The sequence below is a fragment of the Callorhinus ursinus genome, unplaced genomic scaffold (assembly GCF_003265705.2).
Source record: "Callorhinus ursinus isolate GAN/ISIS: 27379988/994484 unplaced genomic scaffold, GSC_fseal_2.0 scaffold5, whole genome shotgun sequence".
Classification (NCBI taxonomy): domain Eukaryota; kingdom Metazoa; phylum Chordata; class Mammalia; order Carnivora; family Otariidae; genus Callorhinus; species Callorhinus ursinus.
Window position 1 is genome coordinate 44,351,263 of NW_027397067.1, and position 23,538 is coordinate 44,374,800.

General features: G+C 36.6%; 1 protein-coding gene across 8 annotated transcripts in view; it reads left to right on the plus strand.

Moving 5' to 3' along the window:
- The window catches only part of MTDH (metadherin), a 58,630-nt gene that overhangs the window by 30,228 nt on the left and 4,864 nt on the right, over positions 1-23,538 (plus strand). For 2 of the 8 annotated variants that reach the window (XM_025870880.2, XM_025870879.2), the window contains 7 exons: positions 462-698; positions 3,216-3,302; positions 5,512-5,610; positions 11,435-11,559; positions 17,484-17,591; positions 20,678-20,818; positions 23,174-23,330. In XM_025870880.2, coding sequence (XP_025726665.1) covers positions 462-698; positions 3,216-3,302; positions 5,512-5,610; positions 11,435-11,559; positions 17,484-17,591; positions 20,678-20,818; positions 23,174-23,330 — 954 coding nt within the window. The remainder of the gene's footprint in view (positions 1-461; positions 699-3,215; positions 3,303-5,511; positions 5,611-11,434; positions 11,560-17,483; positions 17,592-20,677; positions 20,819-23,173; positions 23,331-23,538) is intronic. The other 6 variants (XM_073893009.1, XM_025870885.2, XM_025870883.2 and 3 more) reach the window with 3 other exon arrangements.

Consider the following 23,538-nt stretch of genomic DNA (forward strand, 5'->3'; position numbering starts at 1 on the left):
AAATTTTTCAGTTGATTTTAACGTGCAGCCAGGTTTCAGAATCACTGCCTTATACTGTGTGTGTGTGTGTGCGTGCGTGCGTGTGTGTGTGTAAATAAGAAAAGAACATGGAACTAAGGAGAAGTGTTCATATTTTTAGTGGGTGAGTATTCTGAGCATAGCAGAATATGTGTTGTTTTCCTGTTTGCTGTTTTGTACTTTCTTTGAGCAAGTCATTCTGCTGTTGAAAACATCATTAAAATATAAAGTTCAAGCCTACTCTTAGTTTTTAAATTAAAGTCATCCACGGTGGTCATGTCAGTTTTAGGACATCATTTTTATTTTTAAAGCTCAAGCTGTTTAGAGGACAGTAGGGGAAAAAATGAGTGATAAATATAAACCAAGCAATCAGAGAAATTTGAAAATATCCCAGTTTTAAGGAGTTATGTATCAGTTTTTAATCTTCTTTTCTTTTCTTTAAGTTCCTTCAGGATTGAACGAAAACCTCACTGTAAATGGAGGAGGCTGGAATGAAAAGTCTGTAAAACTCTCCTCACAGATCAGTGCAGGTGAGGAGAAGTGGAATTCTGTTTCACCTGCTTCTGTAGGCAAGAGGAAAAGTGAGCCATCTGCCTGGGGTCAAGACACTGGAGATGCTAATGTAAATGGAAAAGACTGGGGAAGGAGTTGGAGTGACCGTTCAATATTTTCTGGCATTGGTAAGAAGTGTTAGAAAATTTTAAGTTCATTTACAATTGCTTATTTCCAGTACATTTTGAATTTTCCAGGAATGAAAAAAAAAATCCATGAGTAGAAAAATGAGTAAAGCTATTCAGAAATAATAGTAATAACTAACTCATCTCAAACCTTCACATAGAGCAAAGTGGTAACTAAAAAAGTCAATAATAGCATGTATTACTCGCTCTTTGTTTAGTGCTCTCACATACTTTTATCACATCTGATTATCAGTGTAGCTAAGGGGTATAATTGTATATTTTTAGTGATGTTATAAATGTAATGTGTGAGCAGACTTTTTGATTAATTTCATCAGTTCTCTTGAGTTTAAATAAGAATAATAAAAGTTTACAGCATCCACTTTTATACTATTTTGCAGTATATATAATTAATTTTTCTCCTCGGTTTTAAAGATAAAGACAGTAGTTGAGAAGCTTATTCTTGTTGAAAGCCATCAAATAAACAACTTAATTCCTGTGTGTGTGTGTGTGTGTGTGTGTGTGTGTGTGTATGTATGTGTATGTGTTATAGAAAAGAAGTCCATGTTTAATATGGAAAACTTAAAAGAGAAGGAAAAACCCAGTTATCACACCACCCAATGACAACCACTGTTTTTTTATATTTCTTTAATGGTCTTTTTTTTCCTGTGTAGTTTTTTTGTTTTTTGTTTTTTGTTTTACATAATCTAAATTAGATAATGCATTTTTATGTCCCTTCCCCCCACACACACACTTAATATTATAACATGAACATTTTCCTTATTGTAAGGATTTTTATTTGGAGGCCCTATAATATATCGTATAAGCATAGCATATAAATTATTCAACTATTCCCATATTATCAAGAGAATTTTCTCTGTTTTTTAACCATTGTAAGTAACATTGCATTAATATATTTGTTTTCGGGTTATTTTTTTAGGATAGATTCTTGGGAGTGATGTTACTGGGCTGAAGGGAGTATAAACATACAGTGCTCTGTCACGTTGTCAAAGTATTTTCTAAGAGAGTAGTTCTGATTTATACTGTCAGCATCGATATGAGTGCCATTTGTCCTGTGCTGACCAAGATTGGGTATTCTTATTTAAAAAATCTTTTCTAACTTGATAAACAAAAAATACATACATAAATTGTTCTGGTTAAATGAGGTTGAATATTTTTCACAATTTTCTTGGTCATTTCTATTTTATGAATTGTCTATTCATGTTCTTTGCTCATTTGTCTAATGGCCTCTTGTTTCAGTTATTTTTTTTTCTAATCAAGTTGTAATTCCTTGTACATTAAACATATACTTTTTTCTGTTACGCTTATTGCAGATATTTTTGTTTTATCTCTTTTATTTGGGAGAGCAACAGACACTACAGAGTTTTTAGTGATTAAGTACAAAAAAACTTTCTTCCAGTGTTATTTGCTTTTCCCATCACTTTTAAGCCTAAAAAGATTCATGTTGACTATTGTCCCCAAGAAGCAAACTCTAGATCATTTACTGATAATTATTTTTAAGCTTGTTCTTCCCTACAATGTCCAGAAATTGTGTAGAAATATAAAAATTTGTTTGGAAGTAAACAGTCCCTAAATTCCCAGCCTCATTTTCCATAGTGAAGAAAGCAGAAATGTCTATGCTTTAAAGCATCCTTTCATATTTAACAAAAGATCATCAGATTTTATCGAGTAATGTTAAAAACTATGGCCTTTTCAGATATTTGCAATTTACTTATAAAAGCTATATAGCATTTTCATAATTACAACATAAATTAGATGGTACTTGCTTAATGGTTGCTACAGATAAAATTAAGCAGCAGGTTAGAGTTCCTGCCTAAGTGGATTAGGACCTTTGTTGAAATTGAAAGGGAACTATATTAAATTGGGTTTGTAGTGACTCACTAAGAAGAGACTGGTGTGACTGGTCTCATGGATGTATACGTTCCTTAAAATACTCATTTATATAAGTAAGAAATAGCTTGAAAATATTGAGGAAATAGTACAGTATAGTAGAATGAGTGTGGACTAGTTGAAATGGACCTATTTGGAATGAATCCCTATTTTCCCACATAATAACTTTTATGGAAATCAGGCTTAGTTTTTTAACCTGTATGAACCTCCTATTTCAGTAGTTGTGAGGATTGGCTGTAATGAATGTCAAGTACCAAGTTCGGTGCCTGGCCCCAAGTAGTAGCATAATTATGGTAAATAATAAGGTAGCTTGCTAAAGTGGAGAAAGCATAGGCTTTGGAAATCAGCTTAAGTTCCAGTCATGGCTCAGCTGTTTTCTGGCTGTCAGAAAGTCATTTAACTACTCTGAAATTGTGCCTAGCAGGGTTACCCTAGGATTAGAGGTGTTTGGTATGAAGAGTTTGGCCTGTCATAGAAATAGTAGCTATTGCTGTATTGTCCTAATTTCCAAGGTTATCTTTAAATATTATTATCATAGTTTAAATCTGTACATATCTTTCAACTTTTCTTTTGCAAATTGAAGGTTCCAAGTGACGTTCTTTATTTTAACAGCTGCTTGGTCTAGTGTGGATAGGGGAATGAATACCTCTGAACAGAATTCTTCTTTTGCATCTCTCACACTTAACTCTGCTGTTTCTGGTATGTGAAAACAGTCTTTCATTTAGTTAACAAAAGAATTTCTGTTTAAATTCTTTGTAGCTCATGCTATTTGAAAAATAAAAGAGTCAAGTACTGCTATCAACATAAATAACAGATATATAATATAAAGTAGCGGAGGCCTTAATAAAAGGGGAGAAAAGAAGACCTAAATTCTTACCTGCAAGTGGCTTGGTTCCTTTCTGTAGTGAAGATAGGAAGATTCTGTGGCATAACATAACTGAAAGTTCCTTGTCACACAGACAAATAGAAATAGAAGGCCTTTCCTTCAGGGTCATACTTTCCTGTTACTAGTGTATTTCTACCATACTTCTACTTGCAGTTTGCTATTTCTATTTGCCCTTATTTCCTTATTCATCATGCGTTTATATCTAAGCCTTTTAGGTTATGTAGAACCTCACATAATAACTCTACTTAGAGTATCTATTGATTTAGAAAATACAGTATTACTAATAAACTATTACCAATTCAGCATTACTTAAATGCTGTAATGGATGTGCCTTTTATTAATCATGTAGAAGTCATATGTACTTAACAAATACTACATAAATGTGGGAGGTGTCTAGTTTGTAACATTTTGTTCACTATGGAATTCATGGACCCACTGTACTAATTATGTAGCTCCACAGTGTCTGGAGTCACTAGAACTAGGGGGTCAGCAGACTTTTTCTGTAAAGGGCAAAATAATAAATATTTTAGGCTTTGTGGGCCATACTGTCTCTGTGGAACTACTTAATTCTGACATTGTAACAGGAAGGCAGCCAGAGATGATACATATAAACAGATGGCTGTGTCTGGTTTTGAAATACTATTCTTTTGATCTTTTTTCAGTCATTTGTAAATATAAAAACTGATCTTCGCTTATGGGTCACACAGAAAGGGACTGTTTGCATTTGGCCTGTGGGTCATAGTTTGCCAGCCCCTGGTCTCATAGACTACATTTCAGTTCCAGAGATAGAATTAATTGCGTCTTTCATTTGGTGACTTGGTACAGCACAGATGTTATTCTCTTCATTATTCAGAGAAAGAGAAAGCAGCATGGGCTGCTAAAGAAATAGCAATAGTGTTACTGTGGTGCTTATAAGCAGCTAATATACTAATTATATATGGATTTATAGGGTTCTACTGTTAAATTTTTTATTAAAAAATACATAACTACTTTAAGTATGTATCAAGCCATTATATTATGGAAGGCTGGTAAGATCATCTATAACCAGGTGAAAACGTTTAAGTTAGGAAGGACTTTTATAAGAGGACATGATTGTATGTAAGTCTTTTACAGTAACAGGTTTTCTTAACCATTTCTTTGTATCAGTGGCTGCAAATCCAAAGTGAGGATCAGAGTCTCCCAAGGATTCCAGTACATGTGAAAATTGTGATTCAGAAGGTCTGGGGTATATGTATCCCTGATGGAGAATCCTTGCTTTATGTTTGCATTCTAAAATGAATTTATAGCTATAGAACAAGGGTTTTTGACCTGGCACCCATGAATTGTTGTGCCCCCAAAATTATCTGCAAAATTTTGTGTAGCTTCTGGACAGAGTCCATCACAGCTTTCATCAGATTCTAAAAACTATGTGACCCCATTCTCACCCCACCTCCTCCCCAAAAATGAAAACAGAAGGAACTTAGGAGATAATAGTCTCTTCTCTTTAAGTGCACCTGAACTTAACTTGGCCTCTAAACCACTGGCTTCCCTCTGTCTCTCACCTCTCTAGATAATCATGTTTCTTTAACTTTTTCTTAGGCAGAAGGTTCCAGCAAACCTAGATATTTTCTAGCTCTCTCTTTTCAAGGTTCTCAGGTTATAGGCATATCCTGAAACATTCAGGATTTCTTTTGTGCTTTATTATTTTTCATTAAGAACAAAAATAGAACTTTTTTCACCTTCTTGAAATTTGTAGATAATCAGTTTGAAATATGTGTTATAAAAGACAAAATCGAATAGATTGGTACTAGGGACAATATATAGTTCCAGGCAGTGAATTCAGTCAAGTGATTATCATGCTTAATCTGAAATTACCCTCAATTCTACTTTTCCTTATCTTAACTCTTTTTCTAATGTCTGAATTTTTCCTTTTAGGGGAAATAAAAAATAATTTAGACTCCGTGTGCAAAGTATAGAACTATTGTTATGAAGCATCATTAGAAAATTCCATTTTTAATTTTATTGCATTCGTTTTCATTTAAGGGTCTACTGCTGAGCCAGTTTCTCATTCTACCACTTCTGATTATCAGTGGGATGTTAGCCGTAATCAACCCTATATCGATGATGAATGGTCTGGGTTAAGTATGTCCTTTTAAAAATTATGTTTTTGTTTTTGTTTTTTTCAGAATTTCATTTCTAGCACCCTAAATTCATGCTTTATGTTTTAATTTTAATCCTAATTTTCACCTCTTAGGCCATAGTAATATAATTTAATACCAGATGTGTACTACTTGTAAACTGATGTTTGAATAACTGTAGAATTTAAATTTACACTTTTTGTGATTGAGGCAATATTTAAACATGATGTTTTCTTATAGTTGCTCTATAGTTTTTTATTTTAAAAATTTTTTGTTTTATATGAACGTTCTGTTTCTCTTCTTAGTTTTAGTATAATAGAGTGAATATAATATATAGGAATGGCTTTCAGTTTGTGAGGTATGCAAATTTTGTATTATAAAATAATTTTCTTAGCCTGATTCCCAGTAGAAACTTAGGAAGGTTAATGACAAGAGTTATTTAAAAAAAAAAAAAAGAGGAGGAGGAGGGAAAAAGAATACGATTTTTATGTTCACAGAACTTATGCCATCTTCACTTAAAAAAAATATCTGAGATTTTTTTTTTCCCCACACAACCTCAAACCTCAGAATGTATTCCTTAGAATTTTTACAGCCATCCTTTTCTATTTATTTAGCATTTATATGTTACCTTGTGGACTTCTCCACCATTTGGCTAGTGCAAAAAAAAAATTCTTGAAGAATATCTTGTGTTTCTTCAAGTAGAGTTGAAATGAAACCCTCTAAAAATAGCAACTCTCAGTTACTCTTGGATCCTCGGTACGTAGTGCAGTGCTTTATACAGAGGTGTTCAGTAGTAATAATGATAAGAAAAGCAAACAGCTGACTGTGCCAGGCACTCGTCTTAAGTCTTGTGCATTTTATTAGCTTATTTTAATGCTTACAACAGTTCTACAAGGTACGTGTTTTTTTCCCACACTTTCCAGATGGAGAAACTGAGGCAAAGCAAAGTTTTCTAACCCAGGTCACACAGCTAGTTAAGTGGAGGAAGTGGTATCAAACTTGGGTAGTCTGGCTCCAGAGTTCATGCTCTTAACCACCACAGGGTCCAGTCTTAGTGATGATTGTAATCGCGAAGGTACACTTGCAATGCAGTACAAAAATTAGTCTGTAAATTACTTAGTCTCTGTAGATTCACCAAAGCACAGTTCCTACAGATTAAAGGAAGTGAGGTGGAAAGGTAGATTAGGCCATAAAAAGCCTTGAATTGCTGGCTAAAGATTAGGGAGGTGGGGTTGGCGTGCTACTTGAGAAGAAGGTATTTCCTACTTTAGTTCTCACTTTAAAACGTTGTACCTCATATGGCTTGACTTAAGCACTTATCTTGGAATCTAGATTAATTGAGCTGTAAGATGGAGCAAATAATCTGTCCCATCTACTTCTGTAGATTGTTGTGAGGTTTTAATGTGGTAATGAATGAACATGAAAGCTTTTTGTAAATTACAAAGTACCATATAAATCCAGGGTATTAACAGGATGTGAAGGTAATGATTTTGGAAAATAAAGTCTCTGTACTTTGGGAAGAAAGATCAGCTCTGTGCAGGATAGAATTGAAGAGTGGGTTGTAGGAATGCCAGAGAATAGCGGTGAGGCAGCTATGGGCTGAGACGGAGGACAGCTGAGCATCAGGGCTCTAGGCTTCCCTGCCTGCACAGAATTACTCCACTTTTATCCATTTTTAGAATTCTTATAACATGAAAAACATGATTGGCTACCGAAATAAAAGACTGAAGAAAAAGATGTATCCACAGGACTCTGTTGAAAGTTTAAATGTATCAGAAACACCATCTTTCATTGGCTAGGCTCTTTGCAGCCTTTTAAGTCCAAAGTTTCTCTTTAACCTCATTTTTCTCTGTGAATTTTATTTTTTTATCATCTATAATGTGGCTAATTTTGGTACTCCGTGCACTTAATTATTCCTTCTAAATTTACAAAATGCATGATTTAGTATTTGAGATTACTAATCCACAGAGTATGTATATGTGTGTGTGTGTGTGTGTGTGTATGTATACACATACGCTAGCTTTACATTTCATAGTGTGATATGATTAATATATTGACCCTCTGGTTTGAGGCATACACATCATTATCTGAAAAAAAGGCATTGGATTTACCCAAACACTTGAATATAAAGTTAAGATGCTAAAGTACAGAAGATACATTTTTTAAAAACAGATGTTAATCTTATCCGTTGTCTGGATCATAAACGAACAACATCATCATAACCCCTGTAAAAAGTCAGATTTTGAATAGAACTTTGTTTTTGTTGGCACACCAGAGTGAGCGAATTGCTGCAGCATAGTTAGGGGTTGAGAGCATGAGCTTTGACGACAGACTACTTGGGTTTGAATCTTAGCCTTGACATAAACTTAGGTAGGTACGTGGTCATTGTATGCTTCAGTTTCATCATCTGTCAAAAGAATAGTTCTTCTCCCACAGTTGTTGAGAGAATTAAATAATAAAGTATATAAATATTAGCACTTAGAACACTGCCTGAATATTCAGTAAGTGCTGTGGTGCTGTTGATATTCTTCTAGGGGCAACATTTGTCTACTTGGTGGAGTCAATTAGTATTGTCTGTTTGAACACTGGAGAGTCTTTCTAACATAATTGTTTTGTTGTATTAAAGTTAATACTAAAGTTCTGACCAGAAGCAGCTGACAGCCATTTTTTTACTGAGATAAAATAAGAGATTAGCTATGAGATGCTTAAACCTAAAGCATTATTCAAGCAAATTAAATAAATTCCTTACCATTTTGAAAAGACACTAATACAGCTCTTTGAAAAGATATTGGCAAACTGATGGGAAAATTTTGAGAAATGAGAAGTTACTCTGTTTATAAATGGAGAAAACTATCCAGTGAATGAAACTATACTGTATAGTTTCCTTAAAGGAAAGAAGTTTTTAGCATATTAGGCCCATGAATCTTAAGAATTATGTGTTGAAAAGTCTCCTGGTGACAACTTTTATGTTTAGGTAATCTTTTGTTTTATAAAGTAGTTTTATTTGATCCCAGTTAATAAGAAAACAAACAAAACTGAAATCAATAAACCTGGAAAAAATCACCATAAACCTTTATAGAGCCAATAGAGATTTGTGCTTCTGTTAATGTTCTTACATGGGTTAAACCGTAGGCTGCAGTCATTCCCCAGCCTTTCTGGTTATCTAAGCCTTTAAAAAAGTAATGTTACTAAATACTTTACTAGATTTTTACCTGTTATCCCCCCCACACCACCGTATTTAGTTTATGGGGTGCCTGGGTGACTCAGTCGTTAAGCATCTGCCTTCCGCTCAGGTCATGATCCCAGGGTCCTGGGATCAAGCCCCGCATCAGGCTCACTGCTCAGCAGGAAGCCTGCTTCTCCCTCTCCCCCTCCCCCTGCTTATGTTTGCTGTCTCTCTCTGTCAAATAAATAAAATCTAAAAAAAAAGGAAAGAAAATAGTTTATATGTTAGTATAATGCCCACCCACTTGTCTAAACTTTTTTTTCCCTATAAAAGAAAGTGTGTTTTCTGGCCAAAGGCCTTAGAGACCTGGCTTATGGAGAGCAATTTGCCAAATCTGCATTTCTTATTTGTGAGGTTTAAGCAAAACCTGTGACATTCAGATCTCCTAACAGTGTTCTTAATGAATGCTTAATGTAAGATGAGCAATTGGTTCCAGATATCTGCTAGATGCCTTTATACTTATAAAAATGATTTCTACATTACGACACACCAAATGTATCTTACTGAAAGATTGACCAGGGTTGTAAGAAACAGATTCTTAGTTGTGTATGCCTGATAGCTTAGAAACTGGCTTTCTATTGTTAATGTCATAAGTGCTACATAAACAGAACACCTGCTCTTCATTGAGTACATACTGCATTGCTGTGCACTGCTTTAGATGTATCTAATATCTTCTCAGTCATCCTGGAGAGTTAGTGTATAACCGACTAAGATTATGAAATTTGACCCATATCACATAGTTATTAAGTGGTAGATCAATATTCAGATGTAGATCTATTTGACTCCAAGGTCCATACCCTTAACCCCAATTGTGGGTGTACCGTGCAGTACAGCCTCTGGATTCCTGCTCATGGTAGTAAATTTAGGAAAGGACTTCCTTTATTGTAACATACTTCACAGTTGTCATCACTTGTTACCTGTTTAGACTACCAGTTCTTATTTTCAGTCTCTTTCCATCCTCTACTGTTTTAACCCCTCTTCTCCCTTTCCATACCCTTGTGACAGAAAGTCTCATTCTGTGCTTAAATGTCTCTTGTACTTACCTATCTTCATCTCTGAATAGATAAGACCAGGAGCTCCATGTTGGGGGCGGGGGGTATATTGTACTCATTTTTGTATGTCTAGTACCTACCCAGCTCAAGTTCTAATATATAGTAAGTGCTTAATAAGGTGAAATTCCTGCAATTCTACTATTAAGATATATCTGTTGTTACTGTATTATTTTCTTCAGTCTCTTCCTCATATAAATTTAGGATCATGTTTTAAAGACAATTTTGTCTGTTTTTTTTTCTGTGAGCATTTTCCCAGATTATATTCTTCTGAAACATAGGTTTTAAAGCCTTCATGAGGTATCATAATACCTCCCCTTTAAAGAAAAATAATAGAGTTCACATGAAAAAATAAGAACAGCAAAGAAAATAAGAATCAGGCAGATTTGTCATTTGAGTTACTAAAAAGTATTACAGAGTCACATATGGCACCATCCCAGGAATATATCAGTGAAATAGGATAGAAATTCCAGAAACAGACTGAAGTGTATGTGAAAGACCTCAGTAGTTAATAAAAGTAACGTTTGACATAAATGGGAAAAGATTGGATTTTTCAATAAAGCAGTGCTAGAATGACTTGTTTACCATTTAGAAATAGAGCTTAACCCCTATCATCTTAAACCACTGGAAATGAAACCTGGCTGTAAGTAGTCATTGCAGAAGTGATGTGGAAGCATTTCAGAAATCCAGGGAGAGGAAAGAAGAATTGACTTTTGAGAGCTACTTAACTAGGATAAAGCCAAAGATTGTTTTTCCCTTTTTAGAATAAGCAAGTGATAGCTTCCCAAAGGAGGTAAAATTCAGTGCCTTTTAGAGTGAAAGAGAGGAATCTAGAGGTCTGAAATATAAATTTATTCTTGAGAATAGATGATAGAAACCCTGAAAGTGACTTGAATATTTTGGAATGATAAAAGTAGCATTGAATAATCTGGAAAATGTAAGAAGGTACAGATGAAGTATTAACCATTAAAAGTCACAAAGTAATTGTTTCCCCAAAAAAAGGAAGAAAGAAGACATTATTCTGTCGTGACTTGGTGAATTTGAAGAACCTAATCTTGAAAAGCTCCTAAGGAGGGGAGGAGGTGTAGTGTAAAAGGACGGATGGGGACCATAATTTTGGCACTGCGGTTCAAGATTCACTAATTCTGTACCCTAGAAAATAAATCAAGTACAAAAATGGAATGACCAAGGAGGAGAAAAAAAATGACCAGGACCCAGACCAAATTAGACATAAACAGTACAAACAGAGCAAAGTCAGGTGTTTGATCACAGAGGAATTTGGGAGAGTGAAATTAAATAGGTAATTCTTAAGTTTCCTAGAGTTTCTTAGAAATTCCATTTAATTAGCCATATGATGTGCCTAGCACAAGTGGGACAAAGGTTTTTACCATCATGTTATTGGGTTTTCTTCTAGCTCTTAAAATGTGCTTGGGAGAAAGAAGGAAGAACAATAGTTTAAAAATACAGCTTAGTTCAACATAAGGAATTTTAGTTTTTGCGTTTTAGTTTTTGGCAGAAATGATAGATTCCTAATTCACACTGTTAAATTTTAGATGGTCTGTCTTCTGCTGATCCCAGCTCTGATTGGAATGCACCAGCAGAAGAGTGGGGAAATTGGGTAGATGAAGAAAGAGCTTCACTTCTAAAGTCCCAGGAACCAATTCCTGATGATCAAAAAGTGAGTAAAGGCATTGGCGGGTATGTCTATTTCTTTGTGCACCCAACTATATTATAATTATTAGGGGTTACATTCTGTATTATAAATACATCCAGTGGTAGAATTGCTTCTGAGCCATTCTGATTATATTTGCTTCAATCCTTATGCCTGCATGCCTTCTCTGTATCACTGTTTTTTCTTTCCACAAATTATTGAGAATTGTGATATGTGGAAAGCACTATTAGGCACTGATAAGAAAACACAGTTCCTTTCCTCTTATCAGAATTAATAATAGTTGGTATTATATCAACTCTTAGTGTGTTTAGAGAAGACTAGATCAGTTGCCAGTGAAAGATTTAGGAAGGCTTCATAGCAGCAGACAAGACTGAGAACACCATGAAAAAGCCATCAAGGCAAGAAAAGAGGTAATAATTTAGTGGAGAGGTAAATAGTACACATGTGTGGAATCAGTTGATGAAAAGTATATTCCTTCTAGGCTACGTTCCTTAAAGAAAGGGACCATGAAGTTTTTATTTTTGTAGCTCTAGCAACATGCTTGGCATTCAGTAAATAAATGAAAGGAATGATAGATAACCTTGCCACATTTTTGTGAAATTCTGTAGATGATAACCTGTCGGCGGCTTTTTAACTAGGGATAACCTAATCATCACTGGGGTTAGGAAAATTAAGCTGGATACAGTGGAAAGACAAGAAGCTTGGGAAGCTATTTTGTACTATTTTGGGGTAAGTGTTAAAGAGGCAGTTACATGAATCAGGTAGGAGATAATGAACTAAATTGATAGCTTTGAAAAATAAATGGAAGTGGTGTTTACCAGAGATATAAAGCTCCTGATCAGACTGCATCTGGTTGGCTATAGGAATTAGGGTGAAAGTCAAGGAGTCTCTGAAGATAATAGGGCTGTTGGTATTCAACAAATATTAATTGAACATCTGCCATAAGTCAGGTATTGATTGGTTAGTAGAGAAGCGGTAATAAGACACGATTACTGCCTTCCAGGAGCCTACAGTCTGGTTAGGGAGGAGAGGAAGGAGACCCGCACATCAGCAGGTAAAAGTCATGTTACAGTATGTGTTGGGTATTAGAGAAGCACTTGGGAGTTTTAGCAAAAGCATCCTGAAGGTAAAAGCAGAATGCGAAACAAAGAGTGGTCAGAAATTAAACTAGAGAGGGAGGCAGGGACCAGATCCTAGAAGTTCTTGAATGTCATATTTAAAACCATGGATTTTATCCTGTAAGTAATGGAAGGATTTTAAGCTAAAGTGTTTTTTTTCTCCGTGGGTTACACTGGTAGCCCATGTGGAAAAAGGTGGAGGCATATCTGGGAAAAGGCAGGAAGACCAGTTTAGAGGTTGCTTAGTAGTCCAGGACAGTAGTGGTAAGAATGGTACACGGAATACAGAACAGACTTGAAAAATACATTGAAATAAAATCCACAGAACATGATTAGAATTGAATGGTGTTGGGCGCCTGGGTGGCTCAGTTGGTTAAGCGACTGCCTTCGGCTCGGGTCATGATCCTGGAGTCCCGGGATCGAGTCCCGCATCGGGCTCCCTGCTCGGCGGGGAGTCTGCTTCTCCCTCTGACCCTCTTCCCTCTCGTGCTCTCTATCTCATTCTCTCTCTCTCAAATAAATAAATAAAATCTTTAAAAAAAAAAAAAAAGAATTGAATGGTGTTATATGCAAACAGTGAATCATGGAACACTACATCAAAAACTAATGATGTGATGTATGGTGATTAACGTAATAAAATAAAATTTAAAAAAAAAGAAAAAAGAGTTGAATGGAGGAGGAGTCATCAAAATGACTTCCAGGATTTTAGCTTGGGTAACTGGGAAGGTGGAAGTAGTCCTCCCAACAGAGAAAATATAGGAGCAAAGGCTAGTTAATTGGGGGAAGGGTGGTTGGTTCCATTTGGGATATGTTAAATACAGAGCGTTTTGTTGAAATGCCAAAGAGAAGTTGGTTTTGTGCCACGTTAAAGCTTAGGGAAAAGATGTGTTTAGACGTTATTAGTATATGGTTGTTAAACACTTTGAGCGTAGGTGAAATATCTAGGAAAAGTCTGTAGACTTGAAAAGAGCAGTGGAATGAACATAGGAATCTGGGAAACTCCCAACTTTTAAGGAGAAAAAAGCCCATGAAAGAGACTGAGGGAAGAGAGTTCTGGGTCACAGAGGCTGAGACATTTGCTCTCTGGTAATTAAGAGCAGTTTCGTTAGAAATCTTGGACTAGGGGAGCCTGGGTGGCTCAGTTGTTAAGCGTCTGCCTTCGGCTCAGGTCATGGTCCCAGGGTCCTGGGATCGAGCCCCGCATCGGGCTCCCTGCTCAGCGGGAAGCTTGCTTCTCCCTCTCCCATTCCCCCTGCTTGTGTTCCCTCTCTCACTTTCTCTCTCTGTCAAAAAATAAAATCTTTAAAAAAAAAAAAAAAATTTTGGACTAATAACCATATTGCAGTAAGTTGAGTAAATGGTTAGGAAAGAGTAGTGACAATTACAAGGTTTTTCTAAAGTAAGTTTGGATAGAAATGGAGGAGAGGTAGTGGATGACAGCACACTGTAGTATCAGGAAGGGTTTTGTTGGGGGTTGTTTGTGTTTTAATGATAGGAGAGATTTTAGTACAGGGTCGGTAAACTTTTTATTAAAGTCCCATACAGTAGTGCAAAAGCAACCGTAGACTATAGGGAAACGAACTTTATTTACGAAAACTGGCATCGGGCCAGACTTGTAGTTTGTCAACCCCTGCTTTAACATATCTGTGGTCACAAAGGGAAAGGATCTAGAGTAAAGTAAAAGCTAAACATAACTGACAGATTTGACTAATAGAGTAAGTTCCTGGCAGTAGGTGTAGGGGAATCTTAGGCATGAGTGGATTGTGGGTTGGCCTTTAATATAGTAGGATGGTAGTACCTCTGATCTTTAGAGACCATAGGAAGGAAGAGGTAGTAATGGGATTTATTGTTAAGGGTGTAAAGAAATGTACAGGGGGGCAGTTGATAGGTAATATGAAGGTTGAGGGGGTTTGGGGGAGAGAGAGATGAACAGGCAGAGCATGGAGGGTTTTTAGAGCAGTAAAACTACTCTGTAGAGACACTATAATGGTGGATGCATGTCATTATACATTTTTCCCAAAGCTGTAGAATGTACAACACCAAGAGTGAACCCTAAGGTAAATTCTAGGGGCTTTGAGTGATAATCGTGTGTCAGTGTAGGCTCATCAGTTGTAACAAATGCCCCACTCTGGGGAGGGATAGTGATAGTGGGAGAGGCTGTGCATGTGTGGGGTGGGGAGTACATGAAAATCTCTGCCTTCTGCTCAGTTTTGCAGTGAACCTAAAATTGCTCTAAAAAATAAAGTCTGTTAAGGAAAGAAAAGCTTCCTGGTACGGTACCTTAACACACCATAATCATTCTGGTATTTGTTGAATGTTTAGTGAATGTGCAACCAAAAATCTGTTTTTTAACTGAAACTTCCTTGTGCCTGATCATCAGAATGACAGAGTAGAATCACTGAACGGAGTAAAGACTGTTACATATCATAGCAGTTCTTTTTCTGAGTATATTTGGAGATCGTCTTTCATTTATCTTAGCAAAAATGGGGCAATATCTAAATGCCCATCAGTTGAGGAATGGAGAAAGAAAATGTGACAGGTTTGTACAATCACATATTAGATGTTAAAAATCAATGAAACAAGTTACATTAATATCAACATGAATAGAATCTCAAAAACATGTTGAATGATGGACAGGTTTATGGAAAGATACAGTATGGGCGCCTGGGTGGCTCAGTTGGTTAAGCGACTGCCTTCGGCTCAGGTCATGATCCTGGAGTCCCGGGATCGAGTCCCACATCGGGCTCCCTGCTCAGCAGGGAGTCTGCTTCTCCCTCTGATCCTCCCCCCTCTCATGTGCTCTCTCTATCTCATTCTCTCTCTCAAATAAATAAATAAATAAAATATTTAAAAAAAAAAAAAAAAAGAAAGAAAGATACAGTATGATACCATTTATATAAATTGTGTATGTGTGAACACACCAGAATTTATAAAAAGAAGCTTGACTGGAGGGACACAAAAGAGGTTCGTGGTAATGGTAATGGTAGACCATTAGCATGGTAATGATAAAGACTAGGGTAAACCCCCAGGGGAGGTGGTGTGGAAATGGGAAGGGTTTACGGAATTTTAAGTTTATCAATAATGTCTTTTAATAATCTAAAATAAATGTGTCAAAGTGTCAGTTCTTTTGTGCGAGTTAAAAGATGGTATGGAGTTGATTTCAGCCTTTTTCCCCATGAACAAAAATAGTGTTTTGCCATCAATCAGGAACTACGGTTCTCTTATGGTTGGATGATAATTGTCTGAGAAGCAGGCTGCCCAGAGTCATTGTGACCTGAATATTCCTTATAGGATACATTTTTTCACGTGGTATTTTAATCACAATGAGCTTACGGTGAAAACTTCTGTGGAAGTTTCTCCACAACTGGCAACCATCTTGTACTGAACATCTCTTAGCTAAGTTTGTGTAGGATTTTGTTTTTCCATCTGCTAGTAATTTCTGTGAACTGTTTGGTGGTTCATGAGACCTCCAGAGTCATCGTAATGACTCTGCTGCTGAGCGGAGAAATAGTAGTTACCCCATCATCTCATCCTATAAGGATAGGCTAGGAATCTTGGCTGTCATCTGTGCAGAAGAAACAAAAAGCACTTTTTCATAGAGAAGTCAACTATATGGTATGTGTGAAGGGATATTATGAATACTAATTTAACGTTCTAGATCACTGTTTTCGTCCTGCAGAATGTTATTTTCAATGACATTCCATCTCAAATTCAATTTTTTTTAAATTAAGCCTTCTGTAGAGTGGCAGGCACTTGTGAGAAATGATACAGAGATCCCCTGTACTCTTTACCCAGTCCCCCCAGTGGTAACATCTTGAAAAACTTGAGAGCAGTATCACAACTAGGATATTGACATTAATGCAGTCAGATACAGAAAACATTCCCATCCTGCAAGGACCCCTCATGTTGCCCTTTTTTTTATAGCCACCCTTTCTTTCCACTTGTCACCACCCGCCTCGTAACCCCTGGCAACTAGTAATCTCTTTCCATCTCCATAATTTTATCATTTCAAGAATGTTCTATGAATAGAATAATATAGCATGTAACCTTTCATACTGTTATTTTTTTCACTCAGCATAATTCTCTAGACACTCATCTAGATTGTTGTGTGCATCATTAGCTGGTTCTTTTTTACTTCTGAGTAGTCATGGTGTGGATATGCCTCAGATTGTTCAGTCATTCTGTTGAAGGACATCAGGATTGTTTTTGGCTTGGGGCTAGAATGAGTGATCGTATTTCTCTGAATCCTTGCCAGAACTTGCTTGTCACTGTTTTTTATTTTAGCCGTTATTGGTAGGTGTGTAGTGAACTCACTGTGATTTTAATTTTGCATTTCCCTAATATCTGATGATGTGGAACATCTTCCATGTGCTACTTTGCCATCTGTCTGTCCTCTCTCTGTGAGATGTCTGTTCATATATTTTACACATTTTCTAATTGGATTGTTTACTGTTGAATTTTTAGTGTTTTTTATATAGTCTGAGACACGAGTCCTTTGTTGAATATATGGTTTGCAAATATTTTCTCCCACTCGGTAGCTTGTCATTCTCTTAACAGAGCATATAAAAACAATCAGAAATATGTAAAAAAAAATAAAAAAGGTGGTCTATCATAGATAATAGGGGAATGAAGTTCCGTGTACTTTGTTCTTTTTAAATATGTAATTTTAGATCCATTTTATTACTCATTACTAATTCTTACTTAGCATTTAGGAGATAAAGACTGAGCCTAATGAATGAAATTATTCCATAATTTCTGAATAATGAAAACTTAACCAATTGTTTCACTTAATACTTTTGCTTTTAACATCAGGTTTCAGATGATGATAAAGAAAAGGGAGAGGGAGCTCTTCCAACTGGGAAATCTAAAAAGAAAAAAAAGAAAAAGAAGAAGCAAGGTGAAGATAACTCTCCAGCACAGGTAGAGTATCAAAACAGATGTCATTCGTTAAGCACCTACTGCTCAAATGTGAAAAGATAATATGCAGGTACTAAGAATATGTAGAGTTAAAAGACACTTTAGGAGATAGGTTTACTTGCAGAGCATTTAAAAAGTCACAGAATGTTTTAAAGATCTTCTATATCCTACTGTAATAATAACTATTGCTCTAAAAAAATCATACCAAAGGTGTAAACCCCAAAGTAATAAATTAAATTAGATGCATTTTGATTTATATTAAGGTGAAATGGAAAAAGAGGTAACCTTGTGTATTTCTCACATACACAAATGCCTTTTGAATAACTGGAATTTAGCAAGTTAGAATTTTAGCTCAGAACAACATGTGGGTCACAAGTGGAGTGTCACTCTGAGTCTGCTGTCTGTTTCACTTAGTATCCTCTTAATACCTTCACTTAGTATCTTCCATCTGCTTGTTGGCTTCTGACAGAAACTTTCTACTTCTGTCACTCCTCCATTTTCCTTCTTTTTTCATTGGTCGCTCCTATTGGGAAAATTTTTAAGTGACAATATAGATGAAAACAAAGGTATTTTAATTGCAAACATACTAGATTACTAGAAGTATGCATGGGTTTCTCTTTGAAAGCACTATCACCATTATATTACAAATTATGAAAATCTTATTCCTTACCTACAAACATGTGGCTACTTGTTTTTATTCCTTTAAATGTAGGAGATAGCCAGAGTTTCTAGAGGATAGCCTACATAGTAATTTTCCTATTTATTCTCTTTGGGAAAAGTTGCTATATAAGGAAATACATGTTGCATTCATTTTTTGTTGAGGGAGGCACAGCCCATCATAAATGACACTAATCCATTTTCAGTGCTAGTTTTTTCTCACAGTAACATATGTAACTGAGCTCAGTGGATACACTACATAATAAGGGTGCTTCTCTTGTTAGCTGAGCTGTCTGACGAGAACCATTATTGACAGCTGTCTTTTGTTGGTAATACTGTCTGAACTCTGTTTAGCCAAACTTTTCCTGGACTTCTGTGACTTAAATTTATAGCCTTTACTAAAGATTGCTTTTCTGGTTTGTGGATTAGATGAGTTCCTTTTAAAAAGAAATTTTGTCGGACAGATGTAATCTGTAAATTTCAACTTACTGGCAAAGGTCATTAACTTGTGGAAGTTCTTTTGGTATTCTGATACTCCTTTTAAAAATGTTTGATAGGTTTTTAAAAATAACAGTGAGTATGGGGCAGCTGGGTGGCGCGGTTGGTTAAGCATCTGACTCGGTTTTGGCTCCTGTTGTGATCTCAGGTCATGAGATTGAGCTCCTCATCGGGCTCTGCGCTCACCGCCGAGTCTTCGTGGGACTCTCTCACCCTCTGCCCCTCCCTCCCTCCCTCTGTCTCTCTCTTAAATCAGTAAATCTTTTAAATAAATAACAGTGAGTAAGTATACAGGCTTTGGAGTCAGATCTGTATTCAAATTTCAGTTTTGCCATTTACTAGTTGTTTTTGTTTGTTTTTCTTTGTACAAGTGACTTAACTGCATAGGTTGCTTTGAGAATTAAATGAGACAACCGTGAAATTCTGTGTCAGGTTCATAGAACATAGTATCCTGTCCGTAATACATTTGGGAATTTGTTCTTTTTAGTTGTGGGTACGTGGTTGGCGGGCGTCTTACTCTTAGAATACAGCTTAGGGTAAAACTCACTGATGTCATCACGTTAATTTTGTGCAGATGGCAAGTCCTACATATATACTTCCAGAGCTACTCTTCAACTTAAATTCACAACAAAATTTCTATTACTGTCTAAACCCACTACCATCCTGAACAAGTTTTATAAAATATCGGTATTGGCAGAAAACTTCCAAGATCATCCTAGCCAGTGGTTTATATGTATGTGTTGGCTAAAGAACAATACACTTAGCAACGATGGTCCTGTTTAATGTATTCTACTTCATATTTATTTCACATACCTAAGCATGTAATGTGCTTTAGAATTGCTTTGTTGAAACTTTTTTAAGTCTGAAGGCCTTTGGACACCTGGTTGGCTCAGTCAGTTAAGCATCTGCATTTGGCTCAGGTCACGATCCCAGGGTCCTGGGATCGAGCCCCTCATCGGGCTCCCTGTTCAGCGGGGAGCCTGCTTCTCCCTCTCCCTTTACTGCTCCCCCTGCTTGTGTGTGTGCTCTTTGTCTCTCTCTCTCTCTGTTAAATAAATAAAGTCTTTTTTAAAAAATAAAGTCTGATGGCCTAAGAATGGAAATGTTAAAGCTTGGATAAGACCTTAGAAATTATCTAGGCACATTTTATTTTATAGTTGAGGGAGGAAACTAAGGTTCAGGGAAATGAAATTATTTGTCTTTGACACTACACAACGAGGCTGCAGCAGACCAGAACTGAAAAGTACTTTCTTTTTTTTTTTTTTTTTAAAGATTTTATTTATTTATTTGACAGAGAGAGACACAGCGAGAGAGGGAACACAAGCAGGGGGAGTGGGAGAGGGAGAAGCAGGCTTCCCGCCGAGCAGGGAGCCCGATGCGGGGCTCGATCCCAGGGCCCTGGGATCATGACCTGAGCCGAAGGCAGACGCTTAACGACTGAGCCACCCAGGCGCCCCTGAAAAGTACTTTCTACTGTGTCAGCCTCATTTATCTACAGAATGTATTTATGTACAAATATTTTGTTCCTTAAAGAAGTCATTAACTGAAATGTTACTTCCAAAATCTTAGTTCGAGTATCACCTGATTCACTGTGTATTTTGTTTAAAAGACAGAATTCTAGTTTATTTCGTTTTAGTTGGTTTAGTAAATTAGAATGGTTTGCATTTGGGGATGGGAGTGTATTGGTTTTTAATTCCCAATTGATTTAAGTCCCTGGCGAGAGCAGGGATGATCACTGTTGTTCCAGATGTACCTGTATATTTTAAATCTTTGAATGATTGTTTTTATATGCTCTATTAAGCTGTTTGAACAGTTACTGAAGTGAAATTATTTTCTTGGAATATCTTTTGGACATTAACACTACAAACCAGATAGATTTTTAATTAGTAAAAAAGAGTGATTTATATCATCTAATAGACTACTTTTCTCTGTAGGACACAGAAGAATTAGAAAAAGAGATTAGGGAAGAGCTTCCAGTGAATACCTCAAAAGTCCGTCCAAAACAGGAAAAAGCTTTTTCTTTGAAGACCATAAGCACTAGTGATCCAGCTGAAGCACTCATCAAAAATAGCCAGGTAATTTTTTGATATTTAAGGAATAAAATTTTGATGACTTGAGAGTTGTGTCATAACTCATATTTTATCGAAGTACTAAATGCTAAGCATTGCTAATCACTAAAGTGCTGAGTATTTTAAATACACTAATTTAACCCTCATAACAACCCCATGAGAAAGGTAAGATCTATTATATAAATGAGGTTGGAGAACTTAAATAACTAGTCCCAAGCTGCCTGACAGTGGTGAAACCAGAACCAATAGACTATGTTTTCTCCTATTAAATATTTAAACATACAGGGGATAGATGGCTTAGAGAAAATGTAACTGGTTGCATTTTCCTAAAAGCATGCCATAATATATAATGACTGTGGTCCAACCTCTCAAAATTTAACATTTGTTTAAAATTGGTGACAGGTTCTTGAAATATGTGCCATTGGTAGAAAATTTTGATGTGTCCGAAAGGATCATTTTACAAGAGGTCTAGGCCAGTGATGCATAGTTTTTTAAAATGTAATTTCTAAAAAGGTAAATTGTATAGAAATCTATGAAATCCTACTAGAGTTGCATGGTTCATTTATATGCTCATTCAAAAAAATTTATTGAGAACCCACTACACTGCCACACACTATTTGAGGATATATCAGAGAGCAAAGCAGATCAAAAAAAATCTGCCTTTTTGAAGTGTACATATTTAATGAAACAGCTTCAGACACAAACCTGAGTTACAGGGGCGCCTGGCTGCCTCAGTTGGTAAAGGATGTGATTCTTGATCTCGGGGTTGTGAGTTCCAGCCCCACAGTGGGTGTAGAGATTACTTAAAATCTTTAGGGGCGCCTGGGTGGCTCAGTCGTTAAGTGTCTGCCATCGGCTCAGGTCATGGTCCCAGGGTCCGAGCCCCGCATCGGGCTCCCTGCTCTGCGGGAAGCCTGTTTCTCCCTCTCCCACTCCCCCTGCTTGTGTTCCCTCTCTCGCTGTCTCTCTCTCTGTCAAATAAATAAAATCTTTAAAAAAATAAAATAAAATCTTTAAAAAAGAAGAACCTGAGTTACCGCCAAAAGAAGTAATTGGTAACAGTCTTGTGCCAAAATAAAATCTTAACCATAGTTCCTATTTGGATTTGATGCTTTTAATTCCCTAAGAGAAGAATTCCCTTTTGAGATGTAAGGATGTGATCTCAGTACATGCATAGGTTTAATAGTAGGGCGACAAAGGGTCATTTGACATTTTGATGTTTTACTTACTAGTAAGTCATTTTCAGAAGCCATTTTGTAAAGACTATTTGAGTCCTTCTGTGATTTACCATAGATTAAGTGGAGAGAATAGAGGGGAGAAAGAATACTGGAAATAAATACTAAAACTTTTGGGTAAGAAATAAATATGGAGAACACTAATAAGAAAGCTGAGCCAAGCAGGACAAATGCAGCTTCTTTCAGATACCTGAAACAGAAGGAAGGAATCCTAGTAATTACCCGCGTGCACACAGCTTCCTCTTCTTGTTTCCTTTTCCATTGAGCTTTCTTACACCCACAAAGCCTAGCGGAACAAGGGGCAAGAGAAACATCACTTAGCCTTGTTTCTATATTCAGTCATGTTGATAAGGCTAAGGATGAATTGATGATCTCTGTTACAGCCTCAAGGCACTCCAAATACTGGGGTTTCCATCCTTACCTCTCCTGACCATGCATTAACAGGTCTCACAGAGGCCTTTCTGCTTCCAGGTTGGTGGGGAGAAGCAAGGCGTAGGAGCCTAGGCCCTCAGCATTATGATTTCACTAAAAGACTGGATAGAACTCTGGAAATTTGGACCTGAGTTTTACTGCTTCCTTTAATGGATAGGACTAGTAGCCATAGTTCGCTTTTGTCTGAGGCCGCCATTTTCTGTGGGTAGGAAACGGAAGTGATTGCTGCCCTGTTTGAGTTGAGTTAGCCTTACCTCTCAAGAAGCAGAGAAGGGAGCATCCCCTATAGGTATTTCAGAAATTAGCCTTTTTCTGTCTTTCACATGAAAAAGTTTTGAGGAATTAAAGAGTTGGTAAGAAGTGGACATTGAGTTACTAAAACATATAAAATCATTATATTTGTAATGAAAAAGAAAAATGTAAAGGTTCATGGAGATGGAATTATTCACCCCTATTTGAGATTCCGTAAACATCTTCTAATTTTATACTTTCGTCCATTTGTTATTGTGGGTAAGGATTTATTTGGTTATGCCGCTAGAGGGCAGGCACGAGTTGTAGTGCTTCCGCTGGTAAATTGTTTGGAAACGGTGTTAGTATTCACTTGTTCCTGAACAGCCTCTTGGTATTACTATGATATTTAATTTTATTTGAAAGTTTTTACAAAAGAACTTAAGATAATTTTATCCCAAAATAGCCTATCAAGACTCTTCCACCTGCTATTTCTCCCGAGCCATCTGTTCTTTTATCAAAAAGTGATTCTGACAAGAGTTCGTCCCAAGTGCCACCGATGCTACAAGAGACAGATAAATCCAAGTCAAATACTAAGCAAAATAGTGTGCCTCCTTCACAGAGTGAGTAATCCTCCGTTTTGGTTCTTTTGTGTGTTCTTGTACTGTTGATAAGCGTTAATACCTTAGAAGGCTGATGGATTGGATTGATAGATAATCCTTCCTTCCTTGGCAAAGGCTGGATTTCTTGGAACCCTGTGGACCTCAGCTGTGAGGGCCCAGGGACTGAAATCACTCCAAGCAAGAGGGGGCGGCCAGGGACATGGACGGT